This window comes from Pipistrellus kuhlii, unplaced genomic scaffold (assembly GCF_014108245.1).
Source record: "Pipistrellus kuhlii isolate mPipKuh1 unplaced genomic scaffold, mPipKuh1.p scaffold_m20_p_3, whole genome shotgun sequence".
Lineage (NCBI taxonomy): Eukaryota > Metazoa > Chordata > Mammalia > Chiroptera > Vespertilionidae > Pipistrellus > Pipistrellus kuhlii.
This window is the reverse complement of record NW_023425529.1, coordinates 112229727-112243152: the sequence shown is the minus strand read 5'-3', so window position 1 is coordinate 112243152 and position 13426 is coordinate 112229727. Positions and strand designations below refer to the sequence as shown.

General features: G+C 37.2%; 1 protein-coding gene and 1 long non-coding RNA gene across 2 annotated transcripts in view; one reads left to right on the top strand and one right to left on the bottom strand.

Annotated features, from left to right (window-relative positions):
• The window catches only part of DNAJC15 (DnaJ heat shock protein family (Hsp40) member C15), a 61692-nt gene that overhangs the window by 32675 nt on the left and 15591 nt on the right, over window positions 1-13426 (top strand). Inside the window, exon 4 of the mRNA XM_036457297.2 lies at window positions 1471-1547. Coding sequence (XP_036313190.1) covers window positions 1471-1547 — 77 coding nt within the window. The remainder of the gene's footprint in view (window positions 1-1470; window positions 1548-13426) is intronic.
• The window catches only part of LOC118729807, a 42884-nt gene that overhangs the window by 18556 nt on the left and 10902 nt on the right, over window positions 1-13426 (bottom strand). Inside the window, exon 3 of the long non-coding RNA XR_004991271.1 lies at window positions 8058-8165. This is a non-coding gene — a long non-coding RNA (uncharacterized LOC118729807). The remainder of the gene's footprint in view (window positions 1-8057; window positions 8166-13426) is intronic.

Genomic DNA, 13426 nt, shown 5'->3' with positions numbered 1-13426 from the left:
CACCCCTGTATATGCTTTATGTATAGAAAATATAAAATAATGTGTAAAGTTCAAAGTGTATATCAAATAGAGAGCATAATAAAACAGGTGGAATTCCATTGTTTTTGTTCTTGGAAATTTTATTAGAAATATATAACCCCCTACTTTGTCTTTTTTATTATATTGTTGTTCTTTATTAGAATAATCTTATGTTTATGAATCTAAACATTTCCTTAGCCCATTAGTGTTGTCAAAAATGATTCTGCTTTGTGTTATATTTATATATCCTAATGTAATGCGATATTGGTATATTGTAAGCTTGAAAGGACCTTTTAGTTTATTTAAGGGAGGAATCAAGGGATACTTTGTGCTTGCTTATGACACAGATACTAACTTAAATTGAATAATATATTTAAAAACTAGTAACATTTTATTCTACTTAAAATTATGTAATATATGTCCTAAATTTTATATGAGTTTAGAAGGCATGATTTTCACTGAAAAAATGTGTAACATGAGCATTTTTTTTATTTCTGTCTGCTTTTCAGTATAAAGTTCTCAAATGATAAATTTCTATTCTCAAAATGATCTAGTTCTTTTAGAAGGGTTATAATGATTGTACATATACAGATGGACTTACTCATTAAGTAAGTGTATGTTTTAGGCTATGAACCTCATCCAAATGTAGTTTAGTCTTTTCTGAGTTTTTCCTTTTTTTCATATCCCGCATTTAGTCCTCGAAGCAAATGTTAGTTCTGTTTTCAAAATACATCCAGAATTTGACCACTTTTCACTTCCTCCTTTACATTAATTCATTACCACCATCATCTCTTATCTAGATTATTGTTATGCCCTCTTAACTGGTCTATTGCTCCTACTGTTTCATCTTTTTATTCTGTACATGGTAGCTGTTGGAGGAATCCTTTCAAAACAAAGTCAAATTGTGTTACTTCAGTGCTCTGGCTTCTGAGAATAAAATTCTAAACTATTTCCATTGTATAAGGCCTTCCACAATTTGGCCCTATTTACCTCTCTAATACTACTCTCCTTGCTCGTGTGATCTTTCAATCCAGTTTTCTGGCATTGCCTATTTATTATCCTTCCCACTTAGTCAGTTTCTCTATCAGTCTGTCTAGTAGTTCAAAACAATGTCAGTCATATCACATGAACTGATTTGGTCAAGGTTATCCAATGAGAAAATTACTGTAAGACTTAGAAAAAGATCAAGCCTTTTGCTTTTACTGACCTCATATTCTTTCAGTTATATCTAAGTATAGAGAAATTATTATATTTAACAGTTAAAAAATTGGTAACATTTTTTAGGTGTTCATCTTGCTCTTAGTAAAGGATCATTGTTTAGTGCCCCTCCCCCCTATAATTTCAAGATGACTTCTAGTAAAATGTGTTCTTACTGCAACTATGTGAGGAGGTTGAGGTCATGCCTCAATAATTAATTCATATATTATTTCTTGCTCTATTTTTTGTGTGCAGAGCCTTTCATCCTACTATAAAGGAGGATTTGAACAGAAAATGAGTAAGCGAGAAGCGAGTCTTATTTTGGGTGTAAGGTAAGTGTGCTGCATAAGTATTATTTTGTTTATGTCCAAGCTTATATTTAAAAAGGAGAAAATGTAATAGTAAAGTTATTCTTATATTTTAAATTATGAATAGGAAACAGGAGAAAATATCAAATTTTTACATTTTAAAATCTCTAAGAGAAAAATCTCACACTCCTAAAAAAAAAATCAGGCAAAGTTGTAATGTGTCTTTATTCTGTAACAATGAGCTATTATATTTCTTCCTTTTCATTTAAAAAAAAAAATTGATTTGAGAGAGAGGAAACCAGGACAGAGAAAGAGAGTAAGAGAGAGAAACATTGATTTGTTGTTCCACTTATTGATATATTCGTTGGTTGTTTCTTATGTGTGCCCTGACTGGGGATTGAATCCACAACCTTGATGTATTGGGACAGTACTCTAACCAACCAAGCTACCTGGCCAGTGCTCAGTAGCTATTATATTTCAATATTAAAGTTTAAAGAAATTATCATAATATCCCTCATTATGATACTGAGTTATTTCTAGATTCAGTTTTATAATTTGATATGTATCATATTTTCTATGGACTCTGTTTCACAATTATTTTCTAGTTCTGCAATTTGACATTTAGCATATTTTCTTATATTTGTTTCACCTTTTATCCATTTACTAGAGGCCCTGTGCAGGGATTTGTGCACCCATTGGGTTCCCTCTGCCTGGCCTGTGCCATCTTGCAATCCTGCACCCCGTGGGGGATGTCAGACTGCCAGTTTCGGCCCAATCCCCACAGACTAGGGTGAGGGATCCCACTGATATGCAAATCCATGCACTAGGCCTCCAGTATGCATATAAGATTTTTGGTTAATCTCTTTCTGCCCTCCCCCCCACTTTTCTTCCGAAATTCATCAGTCTGTTCCATGTTTTCATGCCTGTGTGTTGAGCATCTTGCCCCCTAGTGGTCAGTGTACATCATAACTAGTGGTCAAACGATTGCTTAGGCTTTTATATATATACCAGAAGCCTGGTGCACAAAATTTATGCACGGGGGGGAGGGTGTCACTCAGCTTAGCCTGCACCCTTTCTAATCTGGAACCCCTCAGGGGATGTCCAACTGACCATTTTTAGGCCTGATCTCACAATCTAGGACTGCTGGTTTCCAACTGCTCATCTGTCTGCCTTCTTAATTACCCCTAACTGCTTCTGCCTGCCAGCATGATCCCCCCCCCTAACCACTTCCCTGCCAGCCTGATTGATGCCTAACTGCCCTTCCCTGCAGGCCTGTCACCTCTCACTGCACTCCTCTGCAGGCCTGGTCACCCCCAACTGTCCTTCCCTGCAGGCCCGGTCACCCCCAACTTCTCTCCTCTGCCGGCCTGGTCACATCTAACTGCCTTCCCCTGCAGGCTTGATCACCCCCAGCTGCCCTTCTCTGCCAGCCTGGTCCTTCCTAACTACCCTCCCCTGCTGGCCTGATTGCCCATAACTGCCCTCCCTTGCAGGCCTGGTTCCTCTCAACTTCCCTCCCCTGCTGGCCATCTTGTATCCACATGGGGGCAAGATCTTTGACCATATGGGGGCAGTCATCTTGTGTGTTGGAGTGATGGTCAATCTGCATATTACTCTTTTATTAGATAGGACTGGTACATGGGTGGGGGCCAGCTGGTTTGCCCTGAAGGGTGTCTAGATCGGGGGGGGGGTGGGGGGGGAAGGTTTCCCTTGGGGCATGGGATGGCCTGGGTGAGGGGTCTGTGGTGGTTTTCAGGCTGGCCACAACACCACCACCCCCCACCCCCTGTGACCCAAGTGGAGACTCTGGGTATCTGGGGTTTATTTATCTTCCACTCCATGTTGCTTCCTCCTCACTCCATGTTGCCACCATTTCTGTTGGCATTTATTTATCTTCTACAATTGAAACTTTGCAACATTAAGAGGAGGCCTGGGCCAGCCAGGGCTGCAGAAAGTTGGCTTCCTTCATTGTCAGGGGCAACCCTAGCCTCCTGTTCTCTGCAGCTCCATGACTGCCATCATTTCTGTTGGAATTAATTTATCTTCTATAATTGAAACTTTGTACCCTTGAGTGGAGGCCTGGTCTACAGGTGTGTGGGAAACTTGGCTTCCTCCATTGCCAGGGAAACCCACGCCTCCCTCCTATTCACACTGCGGCTGTAGCCATCTTGGTTGGGGTTAATTTGCATATTAGCTCCGATTGGCTGGTAGCCTTGGCTTGTGGGTGTAGCAGAGTGGTGATTAATTTGCATATTTCTCTTTTATAAGGTAGGATATACATATATATATGTGTATATATATGTATATATATGTGTATATATGTATATATATGTGTATATATATGTGTGTACATATGTATATATGTGTGTATATATATGTGTGTGTGTGTGTGTGTGTGTGTGTGTGTGTATGTACAATATATGTGTGTGTGTTTTAAAAGCTTAAAGGCAGGCGGACATACCTGAGGGGTCCTGGATTGTGAGAGCATGCAGGCTGGGCTGAGGACCACCCCTCTCCCAATGCACAAATTTTGTGCACCAGGCCTCTAATCTATATAGTGATCATCGCAACTGAACAGGCAACCAGGCTGGCAGAGAGGGGCAGTGAGGGGCAAGTAGGCTGGCGAGAGGGCAGATGGGGGCAACCAGGCTGGCAGGAGGGGTCAGTAAGGAGTGACCAGGCAAGCGGGGGGTGGGAGGGAATTATGGGCGACCAGGCCAGCATGAGGGACAGTTGGGTGTGACCAGGCCATGGGGTGGGGGGGGCAATTAGGAGTGAGCCAGTGGTCCCAGATTGTGAGAGGGATGTCCGACTGCCAGTTTAGGCCTGATCCTACAGTCAGTCAGATATCCCCTGAGGGGTCCTGGATTGGAGAGGGTATAGGCTGTGCCGAGTGAGTCCCCTGCTCCCATGCACTGGGCCTCTACTATAAAATAAAGAACTAGGATTCTCCCATCTTGTTTAATCTTTATAACAACAGGCACATGTATTAAGGTCATAGGGATTTAAAGAAAAGGGGATAAACCTTGCACAATTTTACTACTTTCACCCCAAAGCTAACCACTAGGAGTCTGATCATTATTTTCTTAAAGGTAGAATATTTTGAATGACCATATATGTGCATATGAACTTTCCACTGACTTCAATCTAGTTCATTGGTTGGTGGACCTTATTGTATGTAATGCTTATGGAATTTTATATACAAACCCATATGCATTGTTATTATAGGCAATACAAATGATTTTCAAGGATAATTTTGACAGAAGTGCTAAATATTGTCTTATTTGTTAAATTAAAGCTTAATATCCAGAATAAGGTGCAACTTACCATATCTACTTCCTCCCAAAAAATGCATACAATGAAAATTTGAATGAGTAGCCTGCATTTGATTAGCTTTATAAAATAGTTTTTAAAGCTTCCCTTTTTTTTTTTTAATTAAAATGCTCATATTTACTAATACAGAGCCTTTATTCTTTCAAGGACTTTAACTTTTTACTGCCATTTATTTACAATAGGAGGGTAGTATAAAATGCATTAAGCACCTATTGCACATGTAATACTAGAATAGTATTTTAAGATCTACCCTTCAGGAGGTTAGTTTCTAAGAAACCTAAGGAGACATGTCAAATATATACACAAAACTAGGAAACATAACTAATATAGGAAGTGTTATAGAGCAAAAGAGGGGGGGAAATTATAAATGTAGATTAGATATAGTAAACTAAATCATATTAGAATTTTTCACAGTAACATCTTTTTTATTCTTGATAGGCAATTAAACAATAAAGTGTTCATTGTCCTGGTACAATGTTAATGATTTTTCTCTCAAAATTTGGTAGTCTTTGTCTTTTTGTCTGGGGAAGACTCTACAAATCAAAACTAAGTTTGAAATGATCCCTAAAAATCTTCTACAAACAGCCAAAAGGAATACCCAAAAGACTTTATATTAAAATATTTATTACTTATTTGTTATTTATTAATATTTTTAAAGTACCCCCATCCCCAGTTTTACTGAGATATAATTGGCATATGACATTGTACATTACTTTAAGGTGTACAACATAATGATTTGATATTCTTTATAATAATAAAAGTGTAACATGCTAATTAGACCAAATGTCCTTCCTTCGGATGTCCTTCCTTCTGGACAAAGCAGCGTCAGGCAGAGGCCCCCAGCCATGGTGATGGCAGGCGGGCGCCGAGGTAGACATGGCTGCTGCAGCAACGGGGCCAAAGGCCCTTGCACAAATTTCACGCAGTGGGCCTGTCGTATTATAATAAATGCCTAAAATGCTAAGTGTCTGACCATTCAACCGTTCAACCAGTCGCTATGATATGCACTGACCACCAGAAGGCAGATGTTTTGACTGGTAGGTTAGCTGGCTGTTGGGGTCCAGCCAATCGGGACTGGATGAGATGGACTAGACACACCTTGGAGCACTCCCGCGATCCCTCCTTGATCCCTGTTGGCCCCAATCAGGTCTGGGTAACATGGGCTGGACATACCCTAGAACCCTCCCACCCTTCCTCTCCAGCCCTGATCATGCACCAGTGGGGTCCCTTGGCTTGGCCTGTGATCTCTCACAATCCAGTACTCATTGGGCGTTATCGCAGAGCTGGTTTCGACCCTATCCCCAGGAGCCAGGCCAAAGGGCCCCACCAGTGTATGAATCCTTGCACCAGGCCTCTAGGATGTATACGTTACAAAATGATTATCACAGTAAGTTTAGTTAACATCCTTCAAGTCATATAATTACAGTGCTGGTTTTTTTCCTTGTGATGAGAACTGTTAAAATGTACTGTCTTAGGAACTTAGAAATATATAAACAGTATTGTTAACTATCACCATGCCGCATATTCCATCCCTGGGACTTACTTATAACTAGAATATGTACCATTTCATCCATACTCCCCCACCTCTGGCTTTTACCAGTCTGTTCTCTGTTTCTGTAAGTTCAGCTTTTTTAGATTCCACAAAAAAGTGAGATCATACACAGTATTTGTCTTTCTCTGACTTGTTTCACGTAGCATAATGTTCTCAAGGTCCATCTCATGTTGTCACAAATGGCAAGATTTTCTTTTTATGACTGAGTAATATTTTATTTACCATATATACAGAAGTGGAATTGCTGGATCACATGGTAGTTTTATGTTTAATTTTTTGAGGTACCTCCATTACTTTTCCATAGTGATTGTACCAATTAACATTCCCACTAACAGTGTGCAGGGTTTTCCTTACCTCCACATTCATTCCAACACTTGTTATTTTTTTTTTCTTTTCTTTTTTTTTTTTTTTTTTTTTTTTTTAATGATGATGTGAAGTGTGATATCTCATGGTGGTTTTCATTTTCATTTCCCTGATGATTAGTGATGTTGAATATCTTTCATGTCCTTGTTGGCTGTTTATCTGTATGTCTTCTTTGGGGAAAATGTCTGTTCAGGTCCTCTGCCCATTTTTTAATTGGCTTGTTTTTCTGAAATTTAGTTTTATAAAGTTCTTTAAATATTTTGAATATTCATCCCTTATTGGATGTATGATTTGCAAATACCTTCTCCCATTCAGTAGGTTTTCTTTTTATTTGTTGATGGTTTCCTTTGCTGTGCAAAAACTTTTTAGTTGGTTCTAATCCCATTTGTTTTTTGCTTTTCTTTTTTCTTAAGGGGATTGATCCAAAAAATATAGCTAATACTGATATCAAAGAGTTTACTTCCTATGTTTTTTTCTAGGAGTTCTGTGGTTTCAATTCTTATGTTTAAGTCTTTAATCCATTTGAATTTATTTTTTGTAAATGGTATAAGATAGCTATCTATTTTTTTAGTTTAATGTATTTTAAAAGCAAACTTACAGGAACAGCACAGAAGACAGACAACATTAAAAACATATACTTCCATGTAGGACAACTAAGTTAGAAAAGCATAGTGAATGGATGGAATCTACTGTATGATAAAAATGCTACAAACAAAGGACTTTTATACATGCATATAAGTACAACCAATGGACACAAAACTCTGGGGAGGGAGGGGATGTGTGGGAGGGAGGGAGGGGGGCAAAAAAATCAATAAAATATATTAAAAAAAATAATAATAAAATAAAAGATTATCCTATATAATTAAAAAAAATGCTACAAACACCATTTAGTTGATATCAATAAGAAATTTACCTGTTTTTAAAAAATCCAAATGCTGTCATTGTCCAGAAAAATTTAACAAGTTTATTTATATTGTTATAAAGTTGAACTGCTGAAATTTATTCACTGAAACATTTGACTTGCATTAATGCTTTATGTCCCCACATTTATATTAAAAAAAATTCACACACAAATGAACATGGAAAAATTGCCAATACCTGATTTCTAACCCCTATTTTCAACTTACAATCATATACTTAGGTACTTTTTGACCCTATGGGAAATAAAAAACATCTAAGGTTCAGAACTACCAATAACAGGAAGAAGAGAAATTTTTTTAAAGAATGAAATGTATTCCATCATAGTGGATTCTTAAGCATGTTCTTCACATATTTGGTGTGCTAACTGGATGTCTTTTGGCATAATTGTTACACATTTGGCATGGATAGCACATAGGTTGGTGTCTTCAAAAAGGCCAACCAGATAGGCCTCACTTGCCTCCTGCAAAGCACCACTTTGGAAGCACAGGTCTGATTTGAAGTCCTGAGCAATTTATCGCACCAGACGCTGGAAGGGAAGTTTGCAAATCAGAAGTTCAGTGGACTTCTGATAAGGTCTCATATCATGAAGTGCCGTGGTACACAGCACTTCATGATATGGAGGGCACACTCCATATCATATGGAGGGCACACTCTTTCGAGCGGCTTTGGTAAGAGTTGATTTGCGGGCAGTCTGCTTGGTATAAGCTATGGTACAGAGACCACTTTACTTACCCCCTTCTCCTTTTGCTTTAGCTCGGCAAGCTGGAGGCAGTGCAGGCTTTGGAGAGCAAAGGCGGCTGCGAACACATTTCAGCAATCTATTTTTATTCTTTTGCATGTAGCTTTCAAAGACTGTCATATCCCCCTTGGATATTGCCTGTGTTTTCTACCTGTTTACTACCTGTGTTTTCTTCTAGGAGTTTTATGGTTATGGGTCTTACATTTATTTATTTAATTCATTTTGAGTTTATCCTTATATAAGGTTTAAGAAGGTGGTCTAGTTTCATTTTTTATGTATCTGTCCAATTTTCCCAGTACCATTTATTCCATAGACTGTCTTTACCCCATTTTATACACTTGCCTCCTTTGTCATCTATTGACTGACCATATAAGCATGGGTTTATTTCTGAGTTCTATATTCTGTTCCATTGATCTACATGTCTGTTTTTATGCCAATACCATGCTATTTTGGTCACTAGAGTATTGTAGTATAGTTTGATATCAGGTAGTGTGAAACCTTCAACTTTGTTTTTATTTCTCAAGATTGCTGTGGCTGTTCAGGGTCTTTTGTTATTCTGTGTAAATTTTAGTATTTGTCCTGGTTTGGTGAAAAATGCCATTGCTGTTTTAATAGAAATCACATTGAATCTATAGATTGCTTTGGCTAGTATGGGCACTTTAAAAATGCTAATTTTTCCTATCCATAATGTAAGAAACATGCCTCTGATTTATTTTCATAGAAAAGAAACAGCATGTGGCCAGGCAGCTACTGAATTTCTGCAGAGCAAACAGTATGTGGGGTGGGGAGAGGAACACTTTGGCTGATAGCACATGTTCTAGGAAGATTCTCCTAGACCCATGGTCGGCAAACTGCGGCTCGTGAGCCACATGCGGCCCTTTGGCCCCTTGAGTGTGGCTCTTCCACAAAATGCCACGGCTTGGGCTAGTCTGTTTTGAAGAAGTGACGTTAGAAGAAGTTTAAGTTTAAAAAATTTGGCTCTCAAAAGAAATTTTAATCGTTGTACTATTGATATTTGTCTCTGTTGACTAATGAGTTTGCCGACCACTGCCCTACACAAAGGGAAGTGGAGGCAACTAGAAAAGGCCCCAGCCCATATTTTAATAACCAATGGAAGACAGCAAAACCTAGGCAACCTATTAGGAAATAGGTGACTAAATAGTACTCAGCCAATGAGGAATTGGAAGAGAGCCTAAATAAATAGACTTATGTTCCCTGCCCCACATGTGTTCCTGTACAATGGTTGCCCACTCTCGAGTGTTATTAAGTTACATTTTCGCCATGCTTCTGTTTCCTTGTCCATCATTTGAAATTTGAAGAGGCGAGACATTTCTCACAATTAGTATGGTATATAATTTCATTTATTTGTATCTTCAATGTCATAATTTTCCAAGTATTCCAGGTATTTTATATCTCTGGTTAAATTTATTACTAGGTATTTTATTTTTTGATGTAATTATAAATGGATTGTTTTTTAAATTTCTCTTTCTGATAGGTTAATATATAGTTCATGTATATAAATGAAACCTATTTTTAAATATTAATTTTCTATCCTGCTGCTCTACTGAATTAATTTTTGGGGGCTATAATTGCTTTTTGGTGGAATCTGTAGGATTCTCTATGTATTGTATTATGTCAAGTGCAAATAATTACATTTTTACTTATTTCCAGTTATGATCCCTTTTATTTCTTTTTCTTATTTAATTGCTGTGGCTAGGTCTTCCAATACTTCCAAAATATATATGACACACACTGACCACCAGGGGGCGGACGCTTAATGCAGGAGCAGCCAAGCTGAGGTGACTTGGAAGCAGCGGTTTTTGGGTGTTGCACCCTGAACCAGAGAGGAAGGAGCCTTATTCCAGGGTGTGTCATCTGAGAACTGCCCTCAGCAATCCGGGACCCCTCTGGGGATGTCGGAGAGCCAGTTTTCTTGATTCCTACAGGCCAGGCCAAGAGACCCCACCTGCTAATGATATTCCCATCTGCATATGATATTCAAGCCGAGGCGCTGCCCCAAATGCAGCTGGCCAGGGAGGTACTGCAGGAGGTTGGTTCCAGGGTTGGCCCATCTCACCCAATTACACCCTGCCAGCTACCTAATTAATTTCCTTTCAATGTGCATGAATCTGTGCACTGGGGCACTAGTATCTTAAATAAAAGTGGTGAAAGTGGACAGCGTTGTCTGTTCCTGATCCTAAGGAAAGCACTTTTAGCTTTTCTCCATTGAGTATGATATTAACTGTGGGTTTGTCATATATGGCTTCTTTATATTGAGGTATGTTCTCTCTATTCTCACTTTTCTAAGAGTTTTTTATTATAAGTTGATGCTATTATGTCAGATATTTTTTTCTGTATCTATTGACATGATCATATTATTTTTATGATTTATTTTGTTGATGTGGTATATCATGTTAATTGATTTGCAGATATTGAACCTGTTAGGGGGTTCTTATTAATTTAATTGCATTACTAGTACTCGGTCTATTCATAATTTCTCTTTCTTTATCATTTAGTCTTGGTAGGTTGTTAGTTTCTAAATATCGTAGGTTGTCCAGTTTGTTGGCATATAATTATTCATAGTAGGCTCTTATGATCCTTTGTATTTCTGTTTTATATTTTATTTTATTTATTTGATTTTTTTTTCTTGGTGAGTCTAGCTAATGGTTTGTCTATTTTGTTTATCTTTTCAATAAAACAGCTCTTAATTTTACTGCTCTTTTTTGTTGTCTTATTACTCTCAATTTCATTTATTTTCTTTCTGACCCTTATTGTTTTCTTCCTTTAATTAACTTTGGACTTAGTTTGTTCCTTTTTTACAGTTTTTTGAATTGTAAAGTTAGGTGGTTTATGTGAACTCTTTCTTTCCTCTTAATGTAGTAGTTTATTGCTATAAACTTTCCTCTTAGAACTTCCATTTTTATTGGCCTCAAAGTATTTTTTAATTTCTCTTTTGATTTTTTTCTTTAACTCAAGACATATTTATTTTATTTATAGAAGAATATTTTAAATGCTTATTTAGCAACTGATAGTACACTTTAACATGCTTGGTTAGTTGTTTAACTCCAGGAGGTTAGAAGTAGCAAGTAACTGGCAAGGAACTGGAAACAGTGGTAGAATCATGGATTGACAACTGACAGCAAGGGAGTCAGCATTCATTCAAAACAGATTGAAGTTAAATGAATAGCATTGGACAACTATTTAATAGAAGGGCAAGCAATTTAGGCATTGATCAGGCTGGCAGGGGAGTGGTTAGGGATTGATCAGGCTGGCAGGCAGAAGTGGTTAGGGGCAATCAGGCAGGCAGGCAGGCGAGCGGTTGGGAACCAGCAGTCTATTTTGTTTATCCCTTTCTTTGTACCTAATTAATGGTCATGCTAATGCTTTTGAGTTATTTAAGAAATGTTTAATTGGGTTATTTATACTCCATTTTCAAAATAGGAAATATATATATATATATATATATATATATATATATATATATATATATTCATTAGCATTCTTTATATTCATAACTAGTGACCCAGTGCACAAATTCATGCACATTGAAAAGAAATTAATTAGAAGAAAGATTTGTGTGGTAATTACATTACTGCAGAAAAATTACATGTCAAAATATTATTATAATATAGTATTATAAAGTTAAAACATCTATTTGATTGGCACCAACAAGAGCTTTATATGTATGAGGCATGTGCGAGTCAACATTTATTTTTAAACAAAATTAGTGCATGGGTATGGGCACTAGAAGCTGCCGAATGCTGGCTGGGACCTCCTTTCCCCTTGGCTGCCTGCCACCACTGCCCCATGGTGGCCAGCACACGTCCAACTTCCACTAGGTTGAACTCCTGCCCATGTAGACAATTTGTGTATTAGCCTTTTATTATATAGGATTGCCAATGCACATCATAGGTACTGGCTGGTCAGACATATAACTACAATTCTCTGAACACTAACTATATGCTAGTCATACTAATCTCTTTACTTATATTATCTAATTTTCCCTTAAGGTAATCCTGGAAATTATTTTAGTATTTCCTTTTTCCATATGAGGAAATTGTAATATATGAGGAAATTAACTAAACAAAATAAATTATATGACTAATGAATGGTGGAATCAGGATTTTGAAGATTTTTCTGAATATTTCTATAAGTACCTGCTTTTATCAGCATGAATCACTCATACAAATTAAATTACTTTGAGCTTAACAACATCCAACCTGGACTTTGTCAGGTACTATTATTCTCATTTGAGACCGAGATTATTTGAGTACCTTAGATAAGATCTAAGTAGCAATACCAGGATTTTGTTGTTCTTGTTCTTTTTTTTTTTTTTCTTGTTTAAAAAATGTACTAATGAGAAACATTGCTAATACTAGATAAATTAGATGTTACCAAAATAGTTTTAGGTTTATTTAACTTTCTTTAATTATTGTTTAGAGCATAGATTCTGGCAGCCAAGCTTTTCCCATAGAGTTCTCAAAAAGTTAAATAAATTTTGAGCTATGACTTGTTTTGAGATGCTCTGTTGAAGCATAATAATAAAACAAACTATTATGGGACACCTGTTACACAGCAGGCACCATTTTAGCACTTCATTGGCATTAACTAATCCTTACAGTTGCTCTACTAGGAATATGTTTTTCTTTTGTTTTACAATGAAGAAACTGAAGCACAGTGAGTTAACAAATTGGCCAAGGTTAACCCATTCCAAATGGCAATGGGATTAACATCCAGCAGTCTAGTAGCTCTGGAGTCCAAATACCTGTCTTTTATACTCTACGCTGAGTGGCCAGATTATTATGCATTCAGAGATTATAATAATCTGGCCACTCAGTGTATATACTGCCTTTCTCCCAAATAATTTGAAGCATGCATTTTCAAACTTTCAGTATAGTCTATATTGTTTTATTTCTTAAATGGGTTGATAATAATGACTGATATTACAAGGGACTGAAGAAAAATACATGCAGCATTGAATCAGGTAGTTATTGG